This window comes from Meleagris gallopavo, chromosome 1, assembly GCF_000146605.3.
Source record: "Meleagris gallopavo isolate NT-WF06-2002-E0010 breed Aviagen turkey brand Nicholas breeding stock chromosome 1, Turkey_5.1, whole genome shotgun sequence".
Taxonomy (NCBI): Eukaryota; Metazoa; Chordata; class Aves; order Galliformes; family Phasianidae; genus Meleagris; species Meleagris gallopavo.
Window position 1 is genome coordinate 34,761,315 of NC_015011.2, and position 26,686 is coordinate 34,788,000.

The window sequence follows — 26,686 nt, forward strand, 5'->3', positions numbered from 1 at the left end:
GGACATGTTGGGCCGCGGCGGCCGTAGCCAAGCCCCGACTTGCTTCCTGGCAGCGCTATATAAGGGCGGCCCAGCCCGCATGACCCGGCTGTCCCGAGCCCGGGGCGAGCGCTGTGCGGGCGGTAGCGTTCCGGGGGCTGCGTGACGTGACGTAACGTGACGTGGCATCTGTTGTCCCCTCGACTGCAGGCAAATGTGCAATACCGAGATGACCTCCCTGACGGACGGCTCTCCTGTCAGCGCCTCGGAGCAGGAGGCTCTGGTCAGTACTCGCGGGCAGGCGGTGCGGGGATACGGTCCCGTCAGTGTGAGAGCGGGGCAGAGCCGAGCAGAACCGAACCGCCCGCGTGTGGGGGGCCGGGCGCTGTTTGCCAGAGCTCTGTGGCGGGCAGGCTGCTTGCTTGTGAGGACTGGGCGAGCTGAATACGAGTTTCCTGGCGAAGCGGTTCAAAACGAGTAATGAGCTCTGGAAGATGAGCGTCTCGTTCAGGGTGTGGGAAGGCCATCGTGGCGCAGCTGAGGGTTTTAAATTTGGCGTTTTTGCTTTCGGTTACACCGGGCTTCGTAAGGAGGCGTTAGTCGGAGCCCCCAGGAGTGCGTGGCGCTGCCCAGGCGGGCTGCAGCGGGGCGATGCCGGCTGTGCGCTCCCCACTTGGGGGGCTTCTCTCCTCTGCTTTCATATGAGGCTCTTACATGGATCCAGAGGCGTTTACACTCCCACACGTTTTCTTTCCTCGCCCCATAAGTTAGCGTGGGCTTCCTCTGTGAAGCTGCCGTGTCCTGCGTGCTCCAAAGAACTGAAGCTTTTAGAATGGGAGTGAGTAGGCACACGGTGTTGTCTGCAGGCTTTTCTATGCGTGATTCTTGCAACTGATCTCTTGCTAACGCACTAATGCTTGATGTTAATTGTAGCAAATGTTTGAAATGGAATATAGGGAAGCTTCCCGTCTTCCTTTAAAGATTTATTCCTTGTCTCATGTTTTATTGGGGGAGTATTTTAGGATAACTAAAATTAGCCTGGTCACGGAATCGTTGTGCTGTTGTTAAAGTGGCAGTGCTGTTACTGCGCCGAGGGACTTCCAGCAGTTGTCATGCAGGCACCTTGCTTGCAGTTGTGGCTCCTCTGCAGCTGGTTCTCGTCCCCTGCATTGTGCTGGCACAGCTGTTTGGAGGACAGTACAATGAATGGGATCAGCCAGAGGGGAAAAAGGGGAGGGGGAAGAATCACTTGGGAGCGTTTTCTCCCTTTGCCCCAGGAATTGTTCACAGATTGGCTGTGGAGAGAAATGCTGGCCCAGCATGTGGGAGGGCATTGTGGGTGTAGGGGTGACTGAAATATGGTGGGAAGGACGAGGTCTGTCTGCCTGTCCCAAGAGAGGAGATTCAGGGGCAGAGCTGGCTGCCACGGGTGAAACCACAGCCTCATACAGTGTCACGGAAACCCAATCTTTGCATTGTCTCTTGCACTCTGGACCTGACAGTCATAGAGATCTTAAGCTTAACTTTGCAAAGCCAAAAACTTGGATAGGTTATCACGTACCGTGTATCTTTTATGTCAGGTTAATGTAGAAGAGGGAAACCAATCTGTGTTTATCTGTAGAGCTGTTCAGTGAATAATTGCTGCATGCTGTAATTCTGTTTTCATCTCCACACAGGTTAAACCAAAGCCACTGTTGTTGAAGCTGTTGAAGTTAGCTGGTGCAGAAAAAGAGACTTTTACTATGAAGGAGGTGAGAACTTTAAATTAATAAAGGTAGATTACAGTAAATACAGGGAGATTGTTTTTCTGGTTTGGCTGATGGGGAGGCAGTGGGTTTCACAAATGGTGTTGAAACAAGGTATTGGCTTGAGTTTTCCTGCTCAGTCGGTAGGCAGTGTTTACCAAGTTTCTCAACACCTACAAAGGCTTCTGGCTGACTAATTGTTAGGGAACAATAGGTGAAAATAGCAGCTCTGGTGGAGTTTTGGGTGATCAGAGTGAGGGGAGCAAATCACAGTTTAATGTGTTCTCTTGTATTTGATCTTCAAAGAACAAAACCTCTGTATGTGATAATGTCTATGGTTTGTTTTGCAGGTAATATTCTATCTTGGACAATATATTATGTCTAAACAGTTATACGATGAAAAAGAGCAACATATTGTGCACTGTGCAAATGATCTTCTTGGGGATTTATTTGGAGTAACAAGCTTTTCAGTAAAAGAACACAGGTAAAATGGAATTCCTTTCTGAGAATCTGGTTGTGAAATAATGGAGAACACAATTTGTACGGCCTTGTATTAATTCTTTATAGCTTGACAAATGGTAAGCTCTCCTTCATAATTTGTCACTTGATGTGGTCTTTTTCTCTGAACTAACCTTTGTGTCTGTAATCAAGAAATCCCAAACGTTCCACACATTTGCAAGTGTTGCAGCAGCCTCAGGCAGACCATCCCAAGGTGAAAGAAAATTCTCTTCTGTAATGTAACAGCTGCAAGGGGATTGCAGAAACATTTAAGACCAGACTCCTGGCCTGATATATGTGAGAAGCAGCGTAGGCTTTAGAAGTTTACATACTACTGTTCTGTGTTGTTATCACAGTGTGTTCTCCTAGCCACTAATCAAGCCTTGCTACAGTATTTTAACATTTCTTTTGAGTAAATTGTTTGTCTTGCAAGACTCTACAGTTTATCAGGAGTCCTATCTGAAAAGCACTGATTCGGAATTCCTCTCGTTAGAAATAAATGTTCATTTGTTAGGGGCTCTTTGTCAAAAGGATTGCGACTCTTCTGTTCTCTGAGTGCATTTAGAAGCTAATGCTCTTTTGACTCTACTGAGATGGATAAAATCTCTTCCTTTTCCTTTGAGTGAAACAATGCTGAACGTGCTTCAGCACTTCAGAATAACTGTTTTCTATGTTTGTCATAGGAATTGCCTTGCTTTGCTGGGCAATCTCCAATTATCACAGTTAAAAATAAAAAAATAAAAAAAATGGAAGAACTTTCCAGCAAAGTGTGGAATGTATATATGAACTCTAAAGTAGCTAACTTGCATCATCTTTCTTTATCCCCATCCAAGGAGAATATATTCCATGATTTCCAGAAATCTGATAGCAATCAGTCAACAAGGTAAGCTCGTTTGGGAGAGCCTTCTGTTTTGGGAAGTAGCAGAAGAGAAAATGTAACTTATGTTAATGCATCTTTCATCTGGTAATCAGATAGCATCTGCCTCTCCATAATTAGCTGCTGGGCCTTATGCGGTGCTCACAGATGAAGGCAAATTAAAGCAAACAGTATTTCTTTGGGGGGTTGGGAAGGTTCTAAACTGCATTTGGATAATGTTACGGGATTTGAACCAGATGAAGCACAAACAGGACTCGATTGAAAAGCTGCTCGCATTTCTTACTGCTAAAACTTTGTGGTGTTAAATGTTTAATTCCAGAAATGAGCTTTGTGAGCCTATGCCAACAACGAAGTCAGAGCAAATGCTTTCTGTTCTGTTAGTCTTCAGTTTTCATTTCCAAAATGGAGTGACGTACGTTTAGAAGATAACATTGTCAACACTGAGTCCTCTGGGTGTTGGTTTGTTTTTTTTTTTTTAAAGGAAAAAACCATACTTAAAACATTGATAACTTTTCTGCAGCATAAAATACATTAGCTGTAATTTCTGGCTAATGTAAGTAGTGTAGCAGAAGTTAAATAGTGGGAGCTGTTCTGTGAATGGGTTTCTAAATCCATACTACAGCACTCATTGGTTTTAATTTTTTCTAAGAGTGCACATTCAGCTGGAGATGTCTTCTTAAGGGCTCTTGGTATTAGTCCTTATGATAGCAAACTTAAATTTAGATAATTTTTCTTTGAAGATAATTGATTGATTCATAGTCTACCTGGTAATAAGGATCCATAATTAACAACAGTCTATTTTTCTTCTGTTGTATGTCATTTAATTCAGTGTTCATGTGAGATGGTATCTAGTAAAATACACTTCATAGGAATGTAAAAATATTTTGTACATGTATTCTTTCATCTGCAGAATCGCAGCTAAGGTACATTCATTGAAGGGAATTAATAACAAAATTCAGTGCTACTTTACTGCTTATTTTCAGATTCTACACTGGCTGTTCCACCTGAGGACGATGCCAAATTTCGGCTTGAAAAAGAAACTGTACTAAAGGTAATCTTTAATATTATCTTTTATGTTCTGAGATGTAAATTCTGTTTCATTTCTATATTGTCAATTGTTTGGATGCAGTTAGAGTAATTCTGATCTTCACCTCATATTCATGTGTGGGCTTATTCCATATTTCTGTTGATCAGGAATCCATGCAAGAGGTAGAAGAGAAGGAGGCTTCATCAAATGCAATTTCCCAGCCAACCACATCTTCTAGGAGGAGAACACACAGTGAATCTGGTATGTGCAGATTCGTGATGCAGAGCTTTCAGTGTCATGACTGCTGTGAGCAGACAAGTACATCTTGTTGCCTTAATGGCCTTGAGCGATGCTAACAAACACTGTTTCTCTGTTTGCTGAACCAGAGTGTTCAGTCTGGAAGAGATAGGCAATTTCTTGCACTGCTCCAGTGTCACATTACAGTTTGGATTAGTTAGAAGTATTAGTGAGGTAGCAGAGTAATTTGTCTTGTGGATCTACCCAAATTATTCACGTTAGCAGGACTTAAGCTGTCTTGATAATGAGAACACTTCTGTTTCTATTACTGCAGTCAAGTGCATTCCAGGTCCCTCCATAGGTAGCCACAATACTTCACATTTTCTTTGCTCTAAAAGCAGTTCTCATTGGATTTCAGTTGGTAATGAATGCATTTAGCTACCCAACCATTCCTTAAGCATTTCATAAGGGTCTAGCCACTTAAGCATTGTATTTGTCTCTAGTTCTTCTTTATTGTGGTTAATTAATAATCATTAGCAAATACATCTGCAGACCATGGAGTGTTTCTTCTGATAATGAGTAAATAAGAAGTTGGTCAGCAAAAACTTTAAATTGCTCCACAGAGGTGTTCTGTGCAGTTGAACTTAAATGCTGCCCTTTCAGATTCCTTACACGACTTTGTTTCATCACTTCCATTACATCATGAGTTGACACTTGAACTAACTGGGCAGTGATGACCTCCTGTCATTGCATAGGTTGGTTTTTTTTTTTTCTTCATTTGCTTGGGAACATTTTAAAGTTCCTTAGTTTTTGTGTAGTGTTTCTTGTTTTTTTTTTTTTTGTGTGTGTGTCTTCAGCATAGACTTCTATATTATTAGTCCAAGAACTGTGCTGCTTTGATAAGTGGTTTGCACTAAATTAAAAGAACATTTTAATGTTGCAACAAAACCTGATGAAGGGATGGAAAGTCACAGTTAATTGTCATCACCTGTAATATTTAGGCATGACCCAGAGCACGTAAGGTCCTGTGTTGTGCTTACTTATTGTAGGTTTGATTATTAACTCTTGCCTTTGCATCCGTTTATTAGTTTGTTACAACCTTAAAAGTTCTTTTAATATAGTGTTTTTATATACACTTTTTTCTAATTTATAGGAAATCTTCCTTTTAAACCACTGTTATTGTTAAATTGTGATGGTAGCGGCTCCCTTGGAGCCGCTTTCATAGTGTATAGCAAACTTGTGGTGGTACAGTATCAGTACAGCATGGAGCCATGGCAACTAAATGAGGACAACGATGGAGAGGAGCAACCCTTGGGCCTGGGGGCACCAAATTTGGTGGGGCTCTCAGGGCGGAAAAAGAAAAGGGGCTGAGCCAAGAAGCACCAAGGGAAAGTAAGAGAAGTCTCAAAGTATGTACAAGTGTTTTGTTCTCTTTTCTTTTACAATGAAAGATTCAAGACTTGGACACTTGTGGATTCTTTTGGCGTGTTTCACAGGGCCAGGTTGAAGTTGGGCAATAGAGGGGGCACGCAGAGGGCGTCTGTAGGGGACAGCAGGTTCTTACTGAGGTCTGCTGAGCCTGTTGTCAGTCCTCGTGGGGAATTTTCACTCCACTGTGCATATATACTGACTTTGTAATGCTTTGTTAAGATTTTTTTTCTTATCAAACATACTAAAAGTCAGTGGAGCTGAATTTTGACTTACCTGCCCCATAAATGCTGTCTCCCTACTGCTTATGCTGCTGTAGGTTGATGCATCAAAACATGATGTGTGTAAAAAAGCATTGTTTTTTGGCTTTCAGACTAAGCATATTTAATAAGTACGATTTGAAGTATTTTCATGCTTCAGTTTTTATATAGTATGTTAGCCTTGAAGATTTTCTTGTTCATGTGTTGTCCAACTCATTTGCATAATGAAGTATTAGAAGAATTCAGAGTAAATAGAACTGCATGTAGTGCTGATACTAATTTCTTGAGGTGTCTGAAACTTGAACCTGAATCTGGCTTAACATGAGGTCTTCTTCACACATTTGATCTGGGAGCAAGTTACTCATCTCCCTCCAAATTCTGGGATGGCCTTGTAAGCCCCCGAAAGCCTTTCTGCCTTCTGACTGTAGAGGGGGTTAGTACAATTAAAATCCTGTCTGTATTGTTTAAATTTAATAGAGTCTTATTATGAGTGTCGTGTGTAAAAAGGGGTAAAAATGCTTCCAGATGTGCAGTTACTTTGTTTCTTACATGTGGAGGCTGCCACTTAAAAACTGGTGGCATAAGCAGGGAAAGCCAGCCTGTGAATTGCTGGTTTCAGGAATGTTTTACCTTTCATGGTGTTACTGTGTTGTCTTAAGTTAATTTCTGGTGCCTTTGCTTAGTTCTGGATGGTTTTATTTTTCTTGTAATTTCTACTTATGTAAATTATATTTCAAGCTGCTGTTTAAAAAAAAAAAAAAAAAAAAAACCTGCACATTGCATAGATGTTTTGGAGTAATAAAGATTCTTGAATGTACCCAGAAGAAAATTCTTCAGATGATCTGCATAGTGACAGAAGAAAACGTCATAAGTCGGACAGCATCTCGTTGACCTTTGATGAAAGTCTCTCATGGTGTGTAGTCAGCGGGCTGTGCCGTGACAGAAGCAACAGCAGTGATTCTACAGATTCTGTTTCCATTCCTGTAAGTCAGAATATGTATTTTATTTTAATTCATTTGGTGGTACAGTTTGCAGTTACCACAAGTGCAAATATTCATCTTTAAGCATCGTCTTTGTAATTAATTTGTGTCATCTGAGTCTGAGGAAAGAGAAGTTAGGGGATGTGTGGGTGGGATGGGATCTTTCTTAGGTTTGTTGACAAGGCTGAAGTGAGCATTTTTAAAATACCAATATTCATAAAAACTAGGGAAATTCTTAGTATTTGGCACAGTATGGGAGAGATGTCAGATACCTTTTGTTTTAAAATAAGTATTTCTTAGAGTGATGAAAGAAGAAAAGTAGTTACTGATAGTCTGTAATTCTTCATAGCTGTAGGCTGCTGGTAATTCCACTACAGCTTTGCTGCTGAAGATCTAAGCTGGTAGTATTCTTAGTCATATGCTGTATTCTGAATTACTAAGCTCAGACTGTATGCTAATACCTTATTTTGTTGATGAAAAATAGAGAATTTAATGAACGTGCTAAAAGACAGCATGTGTTCTCACACTTGTTAGGAGAGCCTTCATGGAAGAATAGTAGCAGTCTCCAGGGTGGCCATGGGCTGACTGCGCCCTCTATTCCAGAGGCAACAGAAGGCTTTCAGCTAGCTTTGTTTAGCCAGCTGTAATCCGTTTGTCTCCTAAGTGCTATTCCATCTAACAGCAGCTGTTCTCATTTCTTCCATAGCTACTACGTTGTTGGGTTGTTTTTTTTTTCTTCTCATCTTAACAGTAATGGTTATGGATGTGGTCTGGTGAGATTGCATGTGTGTTTTCTTTCTTTTCATTCAGGATCTTGATGCCAGTTCGCTAAGTGGTTCTGTTTCAGACCAGTTTAGTGTAGAGTTTGAAGTTGAATCTATTTATTCAGAAGACTATAGCCATAATGAAGAAGGACAGGAGCTCACAGATGAAGATGATGAGGTACTTTTATTTTATTTTTTTTTTTTAGAGCTGAGGGAAGGAAATTTAACAAACACTGAATATTGAGATTCCAACAAGAAAGTAATTCTTCAGGTGTACTAAGTGACAAACTGCATCCACGCGTTTGATTCCAACTCACTAGTTGGGGTTGAGACTGTCCTTATATAACTAATTCTAGAGGCATTCATTTGGAACTGTTGAACTTTTGACAACACTTAATAGTGAATGAAAACTTTCCTGGTAACGGTTTGCAAAAGAGTATTTCTAAGTCATTTGCTTCAGTGAATACATATGTTTTATAGAGGCATACTTAAATACAGTTTTAGAAATTTTCTTTAGGAGGCTTGAAGACAGTGTTATAGCTGTTGTCATCATTTTTGAGAGATCTGGATACTGGGCTGTCAGGAGGGAAGCAGGAAAATATATATATATATTTTTTTTCCTGTATTAGTTTTCTTTTACTTAAGAGCTGAATTGGCTCATGGCAAGATCAAGTAAGTACCAAAGGCAGAATCAGACATGGGCATACATGATCATGATTCCTGTGAGGGAAGGAATGGGACTGGCCGTAGTGATTTACAGTGAGTTAGAGTGCTGTGGAGAGAAAAGACTCCTTTGCTTTGGAGGAAGAAAGGACTGAAGTGATCCCTGCTCCCAAGAACAGTCAGTAGTGACCATTACAGGAAGCTGGTGGTCGGAAGGAGCCTCTACAGATCACCCTATCCAATCCTTCTGTTCAGGCAGAGCCACCTAGAGCTGCTTGCCCACATGGCTTTTGAAGACCTCCAAGGAGAAGACTCCATAGCCTTTCTGGGCAGCCAGTGTCTGTGTTCAATCAGTCACCTCCTGTGCTCCAGTTAGTGCCCATGACTGGGCAAAAAAAAAAACCTAGTTTAGTCATCTTTATGTTTTTCCTTCAGATATTTTTATACATTGGGTCTGTCCCCACCCCGGGCCCCCTTTACACCAGGATGAGCTCCATGTTTTTCTTGTACTGGAGCCCAGGATGGATACAGTACTCCAGGTGTGGCCCTACCAGCATTGAGTAGAACCACTTCTCTAGGAGTGGTTCTTCCTGTCTGGATGCTGTACGTTTTTCTTCAAAATGCATTCCTAATGTGAAAGATTCTTCCTCATCCCCAAACTCGTCATCAAATTTTGTGGAGGTACTTTATAGTAGAGAGTATGTGCATCATTTCTTGTTATTGCATTTTATTAAAAGTAGTCTATCAGAAACCAGATTTTTAGTTGAATGCCAAGTGTCAGTTACATCAGTGCTTTTGTATTTTTAATAGGTGTATCAGCTGACTATATATCAAGATGAAGATAGTGATTCTGATTCATTCAATGAAGATCCAGAGATTTCTCTAGCTGTGAGTAAAATCTTGACTGGCAAAGCAGCATCAGTTGGGTGAACTAACAGTAGGTGGAGGCATGTAGATGAATCCAAAACATGAATGTTGTTGAAAAATGTTTCAGTAACTTCCCTGGTGCATTAAGAAAAATACTAACTTACAGTTTCACTCTCTTAGAGGGGGGAAATTATTTTGAGCTTTGTATACAAAATGGAAAAACAAAACAAAGAAAGGGGAAAAAAATCATTAAGTCATAACATATTATAAAAATGCTATTCCTTTAAGTCATAATGTCTAGTTTTATTGTCCAGCCTGAGTCAGCCAATCTGTAGCATGAAGATGTGAATGCACACCTGTTTGCAGAACAGTACTGTAAAATGATGAGATGGCTTTTGTTTTGTGAGAAGGTTCCTGTAGTGGGGGAGGAAGTTCAGGATTTTGGAGCAAAATATACAGGCATGAAGAAAATACGTGCTGTAATTCAAAAGCATCTTCATTTGTTGCTCTTTATAGTTGAAGTTTGAAGAATGCTGTTTTGAAGAATTGCCTGAAATGTTTGTTCCTTGATGGTCTGTAGACTGGGGACTTTGCTATGTGTAAAACACAGGGCTAGCTATCTGAAAATGTAGCACTGCTTATGTGTAGAAGGATACCTGTACTCTGTTTTTAGGGATTGGTCTCTTAGGCTTTTGATGTTGCTGATGCTATTCAGAGCTCAAAGCACAAAGCATTTCAGGAGTTCCAAATAAGAAGCTTTTTAATTCTCTCCCCTTCTGCACTGATTCTAAGGAGGGTATTTGTCCTTACAAGCAAAGGGTGTCTTTAATGAGATGGTGGCTTATTTTTGGAATGGTACGGAGGAAGCTCTGAGACGCAGTGATGCGACTCTTCTTTAATGGCTGATGTTTGGTGCCGCTGTGAGCGACGCCCGGCTGTGTCGGAGTGCCCTCATCTGGCCGCTCTGCACACCAGCAGCTCAGCGTCCCAGGGTCAGCGTCCCTCCAATCTCCACCGTTTTCCACTTGCTGAAAGTCATAGGAATAACGGCCATTTTGCCAGAAAGAAATTTCTCAAATTTTGGCTAAGAAATAGTAAGTCAGTATTATTACACTTCTATTTCGTAAATCTACTGTAAGAAGGAAGAAAATAGACAGTGAGGCTATTTTAATCCAGGACTGTAAAATGGAGTTGGGCACTGAGTGGAATTCTTATTTAAAACTGTTGGTAACTCCAAACTGCTATTATTTTAGCAGTAATGAATTCTTAGTGATCTCAGAATATTTCGGTAATGAGCATTCTCAGTGGCTAAAGCTGTTTCATCCTTTAATTTACTAAAGGACTATTGGAAGTGCCCTGAATGTAGTGAAATGAATCCTCCGCTTCCACGACATTGCCACAGATGTTGGGCCCTCCGCGAGGACTGGCTTCCTGATGAGAAGAGCGATAAATTGGTGAAGAGCAAATTAGAAGGTTCTTTCCACCTGGAATCTGACGAAGGTTTTGATGTTCCTGACTGTAAGAAAGTGAAAACGAATGAAGATAAAGAACCTGCTGTGGAGGAGAACGAAGATAAAGCAGTACAGATATCTGAGTCCCAGGAAAGCGAAGATTATTCTCAGCCATCTACGTCTAGCAGCGTGTTTTGCAGCAGCCAGGAGGACTTCAAGGAACCTGAGAAGAAAGAAATGAAAGACAGAGAGGAAGGTATGGAGTCCAGTCTGCCTGTTAGCAGCATAGAGCCCTGTGTCATATGCCAAAGCAGGCCAAAAAATGGCTGCATAGTACATGGCAAAACAGGGCATCTCATGTCGTGTTTTACGTGTGCAAGAAAACTGAAGAAGAGGAACAAACCCTGCCCGGTGTGCAGGCAGCCCATCCAAATGATTGTACTCACTTATTTTGGCTAGGGCGATGGAAAGCAACAAAAGGAACTCATGAACTGGTATAGCAAATAAGAGAGTAAGAAATTATTTTTATATGCTTATTGCAGATGAATATTTTGGGTGTCTTCACGTTTGTTATGAAAAGTCATTGCTGAAGTAAATGCACTGGAATTGTAAAGTTTAGCCTGATATTTGCTAGTTAATTTAACGTTGAACATTTTAAATCCCTCTCAGTAGAAGTAACCAATTCCTACCGGTCAGTGTCTGACTTTCCAGGTGTTTTACTGTGCATAAAAGTCAGTAATGTTTCAATTATGGTATTGACTACAAATATCACAAGCCCCTGTTCGGCGATGATCAGAGGAGGGACATTTGAAGAGTTCATTTAAAATCAGTTAAGAAGAAAGAAGATTACATTCCACAATCTGTTGCCTAGCGAAAGCACCAGGCAGAATCAGAACCATCTGAGTAAGTCAATAAAAGAACAAAATAGAGCCTTGTTTCCCTCACTCCTGAAAAATTAAATCGCTTCGAGAAGGAGATTTTTTGGATGCCTGTTGGGAAACCAGGGAAGCTGTGGTAGAAAGTAACATTCAAGATTTTGGAAATTGGAGAGGGTACAGTGTGTTTTGTTTCTGTAATGTACTTTGTAAACTTCAGGGCTGTCTGGGTACACTGTGAGAAGTCGCTGACCAATTACAGTCTTAAGGTTACCTCTTAAATATCCTGAGAAAGAGACTTTTGAAACACGGTGCAGATGTGGTAGTCTGTACTGTCCTCATTATCTTAGCAGAGTGTGAAAGATGTGAACAGGAAAGATAAATGAGGAACTTAGCTAAAACTTAAGGCAAATCAGCAACAGCAGGGGATGCTTATAGGTTGTTTTTTTTTTCTGCACTTGCTTAAATATAGTAAGAAAAAAAGTCTACCTGCACCTGCAGAGAGAGAGAAGCTCTGTCATTTTATTTCGCCCAGTTTGTTAAGTTCAGCAGCTTTTCTAACTTCTGCCATTCTCTTTTTTTCTGTATCACAAGGATTTTGAAAACCTGCTGCAAAGTTTTTGGCCAGATAAGAATTTGTACCAGCTGGATCCGTCCCTCTTTTAGCTCTTATGTCCTCAGTGTACTTCCACAAAACCTTCGTGAAATGTATCAGTTTCTTTATGAAGAAGTCTGCTAATTGACTTTGGTCTGCAGTGCATTCAAAGGAGATAGCATGAGTGTATCTCTGTAAGCTAAAGTGTCTAAAAATGTAGTTAGATTTCTCATCTGATCTGATCTTCAGATGGAGGGTTCCTGCACAAGTGGCTTCTGTCTGTTCCTTTGGATGATCCTAAGGATTTGGATGTTTTCAGCTTGTTAATTTGACAGGTAGTCACAGTTCAGCTGTTTCCTGCAGGGGCCAACAAATAGTCTTAGAGTCAGGAAACCTCCAAGAATGGAGATAAAATCTAAATGCAGAAGTTGTGCTGTGCTTTACCATCTCACAACCCTCGGGGGAGTGGCTTCCTTAGCTACACAGCGCCAGTACAAAACTGTGCCTCTGTGCCAGCACAAAGGCCTGTGGTGTTACAGTTGCTTTCACCTCAGAAACCTGAAATATTTATTCCAGTATAAATGCCTGGAAACCAGGACTGGAAACACTAGGAATACAGGGAAGTACCTACTAATTTTCCTAGTTACTTCCTTGTGGAAAATAAAAAGTGTACAGTAGAAACTTGGTAAACACGTGTATCTGCAAAGAAATTCCCAAATTACCCGAGTCAGTGGTGTTTGGTTGTACAGTTGAGCTAACTGCTGAAAGCTGCTGCAAAAAGATAGCGATAGCTCTGAAGCTTCACTGTTGTTCATTTGAACTAAACAGAAAACTCAGTTGTGTGTTTCTTCAAAGAAAGAATTGCTTTATGTGCAGATCCTGTATCCATTAATACTGCTTCCTCTTCATTTCTCTGCGTTTGTATTTGCTAAATTGAAGCACAGTGAAGCTTGCAGAGACTGTTAAGTGCTGCTACAGTCAGAACTGATCAGCAGTCCCATTGGTCTGCAGTGTGCAGCTGGCAGAGAATTCCCAACTTGTGTAGTTGGGAGAAGCGCTGATGAACTGGGGAGCGTACTTAAGAGACACTGCAATGGATGAATATTTCATGTCTTTTTCGGTTTGATACCTTCTCTGCAGTCATTGTGATTGCTGTAGAACCCTGGCTGTGGGGAACAGCTGTCACTAACCCAGTTCCTGCTGGGACAAATTGTGCTGTCCTGCTTTGGGCATTCTTTTCCAGCTGCCTTGTGTGATCTCCATATTGAAGAAAAAAAAAAAAAAACAGCTCTTAAAAATGTCTGATTAGTCACAGCAATGATGTTGCTGTTTGCAAGCACTCACTTTTGGGATTTTCCTTCAGAAACAGTTTAATTCTCCTATTAAATCTGCCTTGGCAAAAGGTAAAACGTGAGCATACAGCACAGCTGACTTCTCCGTTTGCGATCTAAAGTTTTTCTTCCTTAGCACATATTCTTTTGTGCAGAGCAGCCCTGGAAACACTCGCTGCTCCATACAGTACCAAGGAGATGGGTAATTCGGGGGCCTGCACTCTTGGCCATATTGCACTCTCAGAGTAAATTTTATTTTTGAATTCTGTTTTCTGGCTTAATGTTATTTTTAACAGCCAGGGAGGTTTGTTGTTTGTTTGTTCTTGTCTTTTGCTTTCTTTTTTAAAAGTGTGCCTTACAAATAAGGGAGCGGAGTGATGGGGTATTGGCATCTGTCTCATTTCCTATTGGAGCAGCTGCTGGGGACACGTGCAGTGTGGGGCAGACCAAGACCCAGCTGAGAGCAACGTTTGGTCTGATGTGCTGGAACCTTTGGGTTTGTCACCATGCAGTCACTCTGCGCTGACTGTAAGCTGTCGGCTGCTCTCCTCTTTGTGGCAGATAACCATTGCCCGTCCTCGTGTAGCGGTGCAAAAGTTGGCAACGTTGTGGCATGAAAGTGGACTCTTGTTCTTACTTGGTGAGGTCTTTGAGATCATTATTTAATATTGTACACATTTTAATCATTAATTTATTGCAGTTTGTAAATATTCTTGTGCTTATAGTTAGTGTTGTGAGCTTTAATTTATTGGATTGGTCTGTTGGTACCTGTACAGATAAACACATGCTTAGTAAGTCACAGCTACAAGAAGGATATTTAGGGAATTGTAGCATTAAAACAGAGATGCAGACTATATTCAGGTGGAGAGATGGAAGACGTATGCCTTTGTTCTCATTTTTCCTTCCCTTAAAACCATCTCAGTGTTGAAACTGTAAAATGCTCACTGAGTAGAGAGGAAAGCTGATGCGACATGAGCACAGGGAAACTGCTTGGGTGGTGGTTTCTGTAGGAATGCTTTTGTCTCCCACTGCAGCCACACACTGCTCTGTGGTGCTGTTAACGTCGGAGGGCAGGTCTGGAAGGTGGCCAGAACTGATCAGTTGTAGTGAATGTCTCTGGTGGGCAGTGCTTGCTCTCACATTTGGGAAGGTCACCAAGGGAGACGAGGGAACCAACAGAACTGAGAAGGGCCCGGTTCTGGTCACTGTCTCTGGGCTTCAAGTAGGCAGAAACTGGGTACAACTGCTGCAAGAACTCACAGTTGTTGTTGGTTTTTTGTTTTTTTTTTTTTTTAAATAGAGTGCAAGAAAACCATTTTTGGATTAGGTGCTTTTTTCCCTTTAGCTAAGAATGCTAAGTGTGTAGTGAAATACTGAAGCAGCTGCCAAAGCTGCTTTGGTTCAGCATCTGATACTGAGAAATGCTGGGGCTGGTGAGTGGTAAATTAACTGAGAACCTTTAATGCTGGATCTTCAGCTCTATTACAACAGAAGTCCGTTGCCTTTATCTGTTAGAAGTGTGTGGGAGTGAAGCAGGTAGCTGGGTTGCTGGTGGTAGCGAGTGTTTGTGCTGCAAAGGTTGGCTTTGTAGAGCAGCTCCTATGGAGTGTTGTCCGTTTGTGGCACTGAGCAGTGTGATCTCTGCCACGCTGAGTCTCTGGCTGTAGCTGCAGTGAGGAGGCTGATTTACAGAGGGTGAAGATGCTACAAAACGTAACTGGTGAGGTGTTGCATTTATTTCTAACAGCCTGGAACAACTTTGTCACTGAGTTCCAATTCCCTTATGTTTGTTTAGATGTCACTCTGAAATTATTTCTGTATGCATGTGAAACTACATGGAGGGAGGTCTTAAGTCTCCTTTTTTCCCCTACAAGACCAACGTGAGGACAAAAAGCAGTTCCTCATTCTTAGAGAAAGCACCAACAAGAATAATTTTCAGTAAACCATGTTCTTACAGGAGGGAGAGTAGAAAATTATTAGAAGCATAACGAAACAACAAAGTGAGGTGAATAAATGAATCAGGGTTGGGTTGAAACATTCTTTCTCGTCTTAACCAGAAGTTGCTGTTGTGTTTATCCCAGGCAGAGGAGATGCTTTGCTGTGCATCACAGCCTAAAGGAAGGGCAGGTGATGCTGTGTCATGTGACAGTGGAAAAGAGGTTTGAGCACATGCACTTGTAAGTGACCTGCAGGGCAGCACAGCTCCTGCCTGCCTCCAGCTCTGCTCACTGTCTTTGTTACTCACAGTGCAGGCAGGGGTGCATGGGGGCTCTTGGGGGAATATTTGAGGGTTGCGTCTTGCAGTCTTGCTTCCAACTAACGTATACTTGCTTACCACAGGTGCACTGAAAAAGAGAATGTCTTTCTGTGGCTTATATTGTATGTGTAAAAGTTGTTGTTGACACTTTAGGAAGTGTTGTCTCCTGTTTCGCTAGATGTTGCTTTCAGGGGGCAGTTTTTGTTTTTGAGCTAAATTAATGGCAGTCACCATCCCGATATAACACCTAAAATATCAAATGGCATTTACCAAAGCAGAGTCTTACTTTGTTGTCTGACTTTGCAGAGCTGAAATCACTACTAAGTAGACAGCTGAGTGTGAATTTACAAACTATGCAATTTTGCCACTTGTGTAGGCTGCCCCCTTGACTTACTGGGTGTACTTCTGTCTGATCATTCAGTAAGGTACAGCTCTCCACTCACATTGCACAGAGTATAGTTACATTTACGAGAAGAATTTCCAACATGTACTACATTTGTGTTTCAAGTTTTTCCTTTCCTGGGGAAATGTAAATTTTATCTGTTTAAAAGCTTGAAATAAAAATGTTTATATCTTCGCAGTGCTCTTTTCATGTCTCTGATTTGATGGTTTTTAAGTGCTACTTGATTTTCATGCATCTTTTTAATTGTGGAACAGCAGTGCATGTTCCTGGGGTGAGTAGTCTCCTCCTGTATCACGTGTTTTGAGATGGTTAACTTCAGCACACTCCTGTTCCTCCTACCATAAGTGACAAAATTAGAAGCAAGGCTGTGCACTGGTACTGTCCTCTGACTTAGGAATGCTCTGCGGCTTTTAAAAGTGGACAACCAAGAGGTATGGCAAACAAGGGCTCTGAGAGTCTGCTGTCTTAAATATATCCGTGTCAATCTGAATCTGTACTGGGGTTCCTGTAGCAATGTGCACTTACACTTCAGCACAGAAGCGACAGCTGTATCTCAGTATCTTAGTGGGAGAGATAAGAGTGCAGGTTACTAACAGTGGTGTGTTTACAGAGCTGTACTTGCATCAATGGACAGCTGTGTTCCTACCTATCTCATTGACTGTACAGGAAAATACAGGCATCTCCAAACATAATCTCTTGTGACTACTTGAAATTGCTTAAGAAAAGGGCAGATAAAGTTTTAAAATAAACATGTGAAGTGGTACTAACTAACCTGATAAATGTTGGACAGCTTCAAAGCAGCCTGGAAATTATTTGCAGCTGCTGAAGCAAAAGGAATCTGCGAGTGGTGCATGCAGTGCACACTGTGCCATGCTGGTAGCACAGCCCTCAGTGCCTGTGCACAAGGCTTGCTCCTGGCAGAGCTGAACCTTCCAGCTATTGCTGTATGGCATACAGGGGCTGAGGAGCAAGGGAACAGGGCCATGAAACATGCTCTTAAATAAGCAAACCAAATCACAACTATGCTGTTACTGCAGCCATTCATATTGAAGCATTCTGAATTATGGTTCTGCTCCAGATCAAATTCAAGTTTAAAAAAAAAATAAATTGTTCTACAATTGTAGAAGGCTACTTCTATATTTTTCAGAGACTTTAGCCAGAACTGTTGAAAACTGTTCCCTCTGAGCCCTGCCTGGTGGCACAGGCTGGCACCAAGCCTTTAGCACACAGCCCTTCGGCACATACCTCCCACTGCTTCCTCTCTGCATCCTTTCTTAGAACGGGTGTTACTGATGTTATTTCAGTCCTGATCAGTCTCATTTGTCTAGACAGGAAAGAGCACAGTTAAAAGTGTCATTCTTCATTTATAGTAATGGCTTTATTATGAGAAATTATTATGAGAAATTGCTTACACGTGTGTGGGCACACAAACTGCTGGTCCAACAGAGCACCACTGGGAAACATTTGCAGCACAATCCCAAACTTGTTTTGGAACCTCTGGCAAGTTCTTTAAAGTGTGCAGCAAACACTTATGGTTACCATCTCCATAGGCTGTACAGTATTTCTTTGAAGTAAAGTATCATTGTAGAAAAGGGACAGTCAAATTAAAGTATAACATTTGATTGTCAAGGCACTATTTTACAAAATGAAATAAACATGATTATAAACCAAATTCGCAGCTTTACAAAAACATTCTCTTACATACAATCTTTGTTTCAGAAGCCGTATTTGTGCAGGAGGGTTTTGCCACGTCACGTAATTCCCGACTTCATTTGAAAATGGAAATTGTAACCATCACTAAAACCAACATATGTAGTGTTGGTTTTACTGCAGCTGACGAGCGTTCGAGCTCCTGGTACAGGGGGGTTCTGGGGCACGAAGCGGGTCTCGGTTTGACAGAGACCTCTGGGAATGAGAAGTCTTGTTTCAGAGCGCTGAAGTTAGCGGTGTTGTCTGGTACGTCCACTGTCTTCAGCATCGATTTAAATCCTGGTACCGTAGCCTGGGAACGAGCACAAAAGATTTCTTACTTGGTTTTAAACACAGAGTTCCACTCTGAAACTTGTTTACAGTTTCAGGGTATAGGAAAAATGTTCTAAGCGTAAGTTGAGGTAAACAAGAGGAAACAACAAAAGCTTGGAATGTTAACAGAACACTTTTTTTTCTCCCTACGGTTCCCATGGCTCTGCTAATTTTGCTTTATTTGGGTCAGTGCCTCCCAGTGGATGAACTGAACTGACCATATTGCTTCGTAACGATGTTCTGGGTTGGGGTGTTGCTGTTGATGGAGACTGCTTGCCTCTGGGGGTGAGTGAAGGACTGCTGCCATACTCCTTTTGCAGGCTGCAGTGAAGGGGACAGGAAGTCAAGTGCATGGAGGAGGCTCTCAGGTGATGTTCAAGCCCAGGAGGAATTTACTAGATTGATGTTTGAGTGGAGGGAAGTCCTCCTGGGACAGAGGAGGATTCTCATTGCAAACCAGCTGAGGGTTTTTTGCTGTTTGGATTTTTTTTTTGGCTCAAAGACCACGGGAGCACCACAGGCAGTACAGAAGAGGGAATCCTGCAGTCACACTGGAGGACAGATCCTGGGCTGGCACCTGCCAGAGACTGCGTTGTACAAATGCCCTCTAATGTCTCCGGACACCACCCTCAGGGGAACAGCTGTCACCAATGGCATTGTCAGCCTGCTGCTGCCTGGGGCTATGTGGATCCCAGCCTCTGCTTCCTCAGAGCTCTAACACTTCAGGCCAGCCCCAGCACAATTCAGCAACTCAGCTGGCTCCACCATCCAGTTGGTGGAGTGGTTATTTCTGGACATCCCAGGGACAGGAAATCTTACCACATCTAAACACCTTCTTACTGCTGACTCAAATTTTAAGATTATTTTAAAAGAAAAATCTGCCAGTGAGTCTTGACAACTCCTATATTTGACTCAAGCAAGTCCAGCTTACTCAAAACCCTCACTGTGCTCAAGGATTCAAAGCACAATTAGAATAACTCCAGCAGGCAGCACACTTACGTTGATCACGTACTTCCCAGGCAAAAGGAGAAGAAAGTACTCGCCGTGCTCATTTGTTCTGTAGGGGCAGATGTGAGGCCTCCCTTTGGCTTCCACAATTGCATTGGGAATAGGATTCCCGTTTTTATCAGTAACCTGACCTTTGACTCCTATGAAAGAGGAAGATGAAAGATAACAGTGTGTACATATGACAAGGCGCCCTCTTTGGCAAAGTCAGACTTTGCTGTTTGATGTACTTAAAGGCCACTTCAATGATTTCAAGTACATCTAATAATATCACCAGTACTTAAATCTTACTGGAGGGAACTAAAACAAATTCCTTTCTGTTGCCATTAGTAGCTTCCTCTGACTTTAGAAAACAGCGCTGTAATCATAGAATTGTTGAATGGCGTGGGTTGAAAAGGACCACAATGATGATCTAGTTTCAACCCCCTGTTATGTGCAGGGTCACCAACCACCAGACCAGGCTGCCCAGAGCCACATCCAGCCTGGCCTTGAATGCTCCAGGGATGGGGCATCCACAGCCTCCTTGGGCAACCTGTTCCAGTAATCTTTGCTTCTAAGTCTCATTTGCTGAAAGCACCGTACGTACTTGTTGGATGCACTCTCACAAACTACCCTAAAGTGAGCACTGTCAATAAGCAAAACAGTTGGACATTCATGGCAATGAAATGTGACATCAGCAACAGATTTATGGAAACCCTTTAACTCACTGCAAAATATCACCGATTCAATAAGCAGATTTTCTCTGTTTCAGCTGTGAAGTGCAGACCCAACTTAAAAAGGCCTTAAAAATACAAAATCCAAACAGCGAAGATCCTTGAAACAATGAGTGCCTGCATGTATGCATTTAGAGACCTTTGGACTGCCCCAGGGCAGCTCCCTGAAAGGCCCATCCCTTACTCCTGCCCAGGCACACATTCAACCCAAGCAGCACTGTAGGAGCGCCTGCTGCCCCACACCCAGCACAGCCATAAGCTGTCCTCTCATACCAGCCCTGGCCTTGCAGCGCTCATCATTCAGGTCTTTCCCTGAATGCAGGAGCTCCCAAGGTTTGTGCCATAGCCAAGAGCCCCACCACCGGCCCCAGCTGCTGAAACATTCCTACTCTGCCCGCCAGCCCGGCCTCAGCCTTATCTCCTGCTCCATTTGGTACCCACCTAGGTGTACTTGCTTTATATATTCAACCAGAGCAACTTTGTTGTCTCTCCAGAATTTCTCCAGCTGTTCTGCTGGAGGATATTTACAGCATGACAGTTCCAGTGTGATTTCAAAACACTGTCCCCAGACATAGTTGTAATCTTGCATTCCACCTTAAAAGGAAAATAAAGCAAAGTGTTCAACTGCAAAGAAGCACCAAAGGTCAAGCAAGATGAAAAAGGGGAGTGAAAAGTGTTGCTAATTGCATCACACCTGTAAGAAAATCAGCACATAAAACAGACAAATTATCCCTTAGTGCCACACCTGTATTTACTGCTTCCTCTGGAAAATTAGCTTAATAACTCCACAAATACTTACAGAGTTACTTGTTTTTTAAAGCATAGTGGTGTCTTGGAAATGATGACATTTAATGTTGAAGAAGGGTAGGTCTTTGACTCAAAAACTCGAGGCTTTTCAAGCTCTCCCAACCCAACGGAGATGGATCGATTCAGGGGTTGGCATTGAGTCTGCCTCTCTGATCTGAGCTGTCCCAGGAGCCCTTTAATATGCCAAAGTAACATTCAGGGCCAGAGTTCACAAGACCCATATTCTATTTGGCCATGTGTAAACAGAAATGAAAAAGATTTATTTCAGTAATCTTTTTTTTTTAAGAGTAATATAAGTGCCAAACATTTGTTTTCTTTCTGAAAGGAGAAGAGAGGTTCTCAACTTGGTCCAGAGCAGCAGGCAATATATGTGTGCAATATATGCCCTGAGAAAGGATACAGATAAAGCCAGAGCAGAAACTGTCTCATTTCACTCTTGTCACTGCTGATGAGGAGTCTGCTAACCTGTGTTCTGCTCAGATAATTCCTGTTGGGGTTGGCTTACTCATTTCTCACTAGCTACTCCAATTGATCCTCGCAGTCATTGCCCTTATCATCAGGTAGCAGAAGCAAGAGGGAATCTGAGGTAGCTGAAAAAGTAGCATGGACATTCTTACCTTCCAGCTGGTACCAGGAGTATCCATTGGTAATGCCATCTGGGAAGGTCTGTCTGCTGTCACACCCAGTCCCTTTGTACATGCTGGCATGGTTGAAAGAATAGGTTTTTGCCAGGTGAACAAAAACATCATCATCTGGAGACCTGCTGTAACCATTTGATGTGCCAGTAACTGCAGAATGAGAACAGCCATTGTGTGATTCTCTTTACTGATAAAACATACGGCACCGTCTTATACACAGGATAAGAACTTCCCAGATAAGTCAAAGCATGCAGTGAATTTTAATATCCTATTTTGTCCTTGATGTTTACCAAAACTCACCCATCCCAACTTAAAAGTTGAAAAATACCTTGCAGAAAACCTTAAACATTTTGCTTTGGTAGAGCAAAAATTCCTAAAATGAATCAACTGTGGAAAAAAGGACTTGTTCCAGGCTTACCTGAGTTACCATTATCGAATGTGTAACTGGCAACCAGGGCACCCCCATGCAGGTTTGCTGAAAGAACAAATGTTTCATTTTTTATCCAGTTTATCACTGCTTGAGTCTCTGGCTGAATGATATTGTTGTTATTTTCAAAGGCATCGGGAAAATTTCTGTTCAGATCTTCTCCATTCTTATTGTACCTTAGGAAAGAGAGAAGGCACTCCTGTTACCATTTTGCCCATACACATCTCAACAGCACCAGCCCAACAGAACTTGAAAACTGGGGCACGCTGGTGCCTTCAGCGAGCAAGCAAGATGGCCATTGAAATTTATCTCCTCAAGCATTCAGAAAATAGACTTCAGTATGCTTTCTGTAAGCACTAGCCACCTGGATAACTCAGGATTCTTTCTACCTAGAGCACCGTTTCCCTTGCTCCTGATGTCAAAGGTCCAAGAGAACTACTAGCTCATGAGTTTGCTCTTTCTTCACATTCCAACTTCATTCCTTTGACGTTTCTTCCAATTCTCTCACTCTCTCCTCTTCTTCCCCTTCTTCTAGCCAGTTAAACTTTTCCTCTCCTTTTGGTCACTGCAATTTATGTTAAAAAATGCAGAAGTAGTACAAGATCTAGGTTACATTTTCCCATGTGAGGTTTTTTATTTTCCATAGCATCTATTAAAGCAAACTATGTTTTTGTAGTTTTCCCTCTTACTAAGTGGATCTGCATTCAATATGAACTGCAAACACGAAGAGGGGTTACATAGTTCTCCAACTGGAAAAGATCTCTGTGGGCGGACAATTTGTTTTTTGTAGTACTCTAAAGGTCTAAAGAGGTCATTGTGCTTCTATTCACAGCCTGGGTCTCCTGCCCAGAAGGTCAGGTCGTTATATCCTTCTGACTAATTTTCTCTGACCACACCACATACAAACATCTGCGTGACTCACTCTTCCAAAAACTGTCCTGTAACAGTGACTCTTCTGAACAGCAGAGGCCAAACTTAGCCCTAATACATCCACTGGGCTATTCTCTCCGCTCGGTGTGATTCAGACTCTTGGCTAACTCCAATTATTACCCCACACCCATTTCCCTTACCCACTCCCACCCACCTAAGCCACCCATACCTTCCTCGTGAGTAATAACAATCGGGCACCACTGTAGCTTCAAACCCATCGGGGTTCATCGTTGGCATGATGTGAATCCGGGTATTATTGAGTAGCCGGGTAATCGCTGGGTCACGTCCATAGCTGGTCACCAGGTGGTCTATCAAATGGAGCAGGATTTCTCTCCCAACAGTCTGTAAAAGAAGCATAAGTTTTCTTTTAAGTCTGCCGTAGAAAGAAGGAAAAAAACCAAAACATTCCAAACCCCACCACCTTGTACATAAATAGTTGGAGCTTTTCTATGGTTTCCAGTTTTAACTGGATTACATAGGCATGAAAGAGCCTTCTGGTCAACACTGTTTTGTTCCATGCTCCCGCTCCAATTACATTTAAGATAATTTAAAAGATTAAAGGAGTCACTAGAAGGTTTTCACAAGGATTTTAAACCTGGATCAACCAGAACTTTTTCTGTGATGAGAAACTGACTGTGTCAGCTACACTACTTAAATCCTGTATAGATAAGGCACAGCCTTATCAAAACCTAAAACTGCAGAGGCTGCCTGTTGGGGCCTGGAAACGCAGCACTGCATTATCTCAGAGGCTCTGCAGAGTCAGCTCTGTGCCAAAGCCCGAGGGTCTCTGGGTCCTGCACATGAGCACTGGTGCTGTGCATCACCACATGGCAGCAATAGCTGAGGGGGAAGGAAGGAGACTCCTTCCATCTATCAGAGTGCTACAGAGCCAGATTTTCTCCTTGTTCATCTCCTTTTCTGCGAAGTCAGCTTTAATACAGGCTCAAGAGAGGCTGACTCCCAGTACAGGGAATAGAGAGACGCCACAGACACTTTTGTTGTCCATTGTTACAAGGCATTTTATTGTCATAAACACTGGCACAGGGAAAATGGAATGGGTACATACAAATCCTTTGGCAAAGATGGAAGAGCCTTTTTGGTGCAACCTTTCAAAGGTCAGGTTTCAAAGGGCAGTGGCAGAAGGAAGCTAAATACCCATTTTTGTTCACATAAACTTTGGTAAGTCATGGAAACTGTTGGGACATCACCCCCTTTGGTCTGCTCTGGCAGATTTCAGAGAGTTAAGATCGACGTTGTTCTGTGCCAGCATCCACCGGCACGGCACGCTCGCTGCACCACGCTTTCCGGGAGCTCTTTCTATAGCAACATGACCCATGCCTCAAGGGAGCTGCAATGTTCCTGATCTCAAGCTGGAATGGGAACAAATCATGACTTGCAACTGGATGTGCTCTGTAGATGGTTTATCTCCACTCTTCTCCAGGAATTGAGTCTGGTAAATTACTGCAAGCTCTAATTCCAGGCTACAGAGTCTCAGTATCTTTTTAGAATGAGTCCTGCACCACTAAGACTGAAGTACCACAAATGATTCTTTCCCTCCTCCTAAACTGAGAAATGTGGTGTTACATTACTGAAGGAAACTGATCAACATCATCTTGCTTGCAAACCGGTACAAGGTAAGGTAAATAAATGAAGGTGAAATCAGAGGAAAAGAAACGTTGTCCACAGCTGTTTGCTGTACTAAGATCTTGTTCAGTTTTCACTTTAAGTGACAAATCCTGCTTCAGCTGTAGACATGAGTGGGAACACAGACACTATCCAGCAGGAGCTCTGCCTGCAAGAAGACAGGTTGGTACAGTTGCACCACTACTTAGGGTGGGACCAAACTGGGTCTCAGTTATTCAGCAGCTGACATTTATCCCAGGAGGAGGATGGAAGAGCAGCAGTTCCAAACTGCTCTGCTAAGCTGCAGCTTACACCACTAGAAGCATCACACTTAAAGATGACTGTCTCTGAGCCAGTACTTGAGCAATTCTGCAATCCTGCTTGTATAAGGAAAAATGACTTTTCTCACCCTGCCCTGAGTAGATTTGTTCCTAATTTGATTATTACCTGTCAGTTCCTGAAGGTCTTCTGCAGGCCCCATCCACTAATCTGCTGGGGGAAGCAGCACTAACAAATGCATTGACTGTTCCAGTAGCTAGTGGTTCTTTTTCTGGACTCTACAGCAAACGGACTTGGATGGAGGGATACAGATACCTAACTTCTCCTGTTCCTGGCAGCTTATAAATCAGCACATGGGAGCCAGACCACTCCACAGGTCTGCTAAATTTACTTTGCGAGGTGTAAGAAGGTATGCAACAGAACCTGTCTTGTAGAAGCAGCTCAGCTCCAGTGCTGGGTGATAGACATCTTGGGAAGCAGGCAGGGCAGGGGGGAAGAAAGGAGGGGAGAGATGTCAGCCAGAGCATGGCCCTGGGCATCAGAGATAAAGCAAGCACTCAGAGAAACAAGAACAGCCCTACCACACAGGGAGCTGAACTGCAGGCAAGACTGGGCTGCTCCGTGGAGGGAGTGGGAAAGAACACCTGGTCCTACAGTACGTCTCCTCAGTGTCTGGTAAGAAAAGTACTCTCAAGATTTAAAAAAAAAAAAAAAAAAGTAGAGAAGCAGAAAAAGAAAGGGAAAGATGCAGAAAGAGAAGGTGGCTGAAAAAGGATAACGTTCATAAATAATGGCAGTTCAGCAGTGCTTAATAGATGATGTTAATGGTAGCTTAGAGTTAAGACCAGGCTTGTTTATACATAGAGCACTAAACAATCCTATTTTATAGGATCCCTTGCACAGGGCTGCCACCTGCCACAGAGGGTACTCTGAGCTCGGTGTGTATTACCACTCCATTTTGGTAGAACAACAGAAGAGTATTGCTTTGGTCCAGAGTACCTCCAGAACTCCCAGTAGATTTCTTAACCAGGCACATGTGGAGGTGTTTGAAGGAAGGGGAAGGGAGTCTTAGTTTGAGAAAGCGTGGGTCCAATTTTGATCAAGCACTCAGAGAGCACTTAGTGCCCAGCCAACATTTACCCTGACTCTGGGAAGTTCAGCTGTACCTGTGGAACCAAGCAGGTTAAAAAAAACAAAACAAACGTAAGGGCTTCAAATAAATCTCGATATGCTGGAGGCAGGCTGCTGACAGTAACATGAAGGACAGACACCTCAACACGCCTCTCATCTAATACACAGATGTGGGGAGCATAACAAAGATTTCATGCCTTTGGTTTTAACTGCATCATCTCAAGGGCGATGGGCTCTCATCCAGGTGTACTGTTTTGCCATAGCTCAGATGAGCCCTTTTCCCACCTCTAGGGACAGTTTGGTGTTAAGATTCACTGCACTTTCAGCTGTCCAAGTTTCTTTGCGTGCCCCAGAGGGAGAGAGTCATCAGAAAAGGCTTTCAGTGATCCCCAGGAGAAGTCCTGAAGGCTGAGCCATGTGTGTGCTGGACATAGATCTGCAGGGTGTGACAGCCCTTCCTGTAAACACACACCTTAAGCCTACTGACAGTCACTTCTGGCACGGCTGGATCATCGCCCAGCTCAGGTGCTGAAGCATTTAGAGAAGCCTGAGCTGCAGCTTGTTAAAAGATTAAGGTTAGCTGTGACTGTACCTGCGCCCTAACGCTTCACTCCATCACCTCTGGTTTTGAAACATTTTTATTACTCCATGGTACAGACCTAATGCCAGGGCACTATGGGTGGATAGACTCTGCCCATTTTTTAAAGATCAAAATTCTTTCCTTAACCATGGCCTGTTGGGTTTTTTTGTTGTTGTTGTGGGGTTTTTTTTTTTTTTTCAGTTGAACCATGTTGAAAGAGATCCAATCCATCAGGTAGGACCTGTTTTGGAACAGCACAGCCCTGCCACTCTCCTTGCTCCAGCCCCAACTCCC

General features: G+C 42.6%; 2 protein-coding genes across 3 annotated transcripts in view; one reads left to right on the forward strand and one right to left on the reverse strand.

Moving 5' to 3' along the window:
* Positions 1–33: 33 nt before the first annotated feature.
* Positions 34–16,414, forward strand: MDM2 (MDM2 proto-oncogene). 2 transcript variants are annotated; one of them, XM_019613165.2, is made up of 10 exons: positions 34–262; positions 1,656–1,730; positions 2,075–2,208; positions 3,056–3,105; positions 4,083–4,150; positions 4,294–4,387; positions 6,877–7,034; positions 7,842–7,973; positions 9,269–9,346; positions 10,666–16,414. In XM_019613165.2, exons 1-10 carry the CDS (start codon positions 194–196, stop codon positions 11,233–11,235), a joined length of 1,428 nt encoding a protein of 475 aa, XP_019468710.1. In that variant the 5' UTR covers positions 34–193; the 3' UTR covers positions 11,236–16,414. The 2 variants fall into 2 exon arrangements, with proteins under 2 accessions (XP_019468710.1, XP_010706267.1); XM_010707965.3 differs by having other exon boundaries at positions 37–262; positions 6,874–7,034.
* Positions 16,415–17,593: 1,179 nt separating this feature from the next.
* The window catches only part of CPM (carboxypeptidase M), a 31,697-nt gene continuing 22,604 nt past the window's right edge, over positions 17,594–26,686 (reverse strand). Inside the window, exons 4-9 of the mRNA XM_003202051.4 lie at positions 22,949–23,121; positions 21,841–22,025; positions 21,402–21,572; positions 20,419–20,571; positions 19,259–19,407; positions 17,594–18,239 (exon numbers count right to left, since the gene is read on the reverse strand). Of these exons, the coding sequence (XP_003202099.1) occupies positions 18,006–18,239; positions 19,259–19,407; positions 20,419–20,571; positions 21,402–21,572; positions 21,841–22,025; positions 22,949–23,121 (1,065 nt within the window). The 3' untranslated portion in view covers positions 17,594–18,005. The remainder of the gene's footprint in view (positions 18,240–19,258; positions 19,408–20,418; positions 20,572–21,401; positions 21,573–21,840; positions 22,026–22,948; positions 23,122–26,686) is intronic.

Coding starts and splice junctions, on each gene's coding strand:
- MDM2 (XM_010707965.3), top strand. CDS start 194: ATGTGCAATACCGAGATGACCTCCCTGACGGACGGCTCTCCTGTCAGC. Junction 1,731..2,074: donor AGACTTTTACTATGAAGGAG/GTGAGAACTTTA, acceptor TTTGTTTTGCAG/GTAATATTCTATCTTGGACA. Junction 7,035..7,841: donor CAGATTCTGTTTCCATTCCT/GTAAGTCAGAAT, acceptor CTTTTCATTCAG/GATCTTGATGCCAGTTCGCT.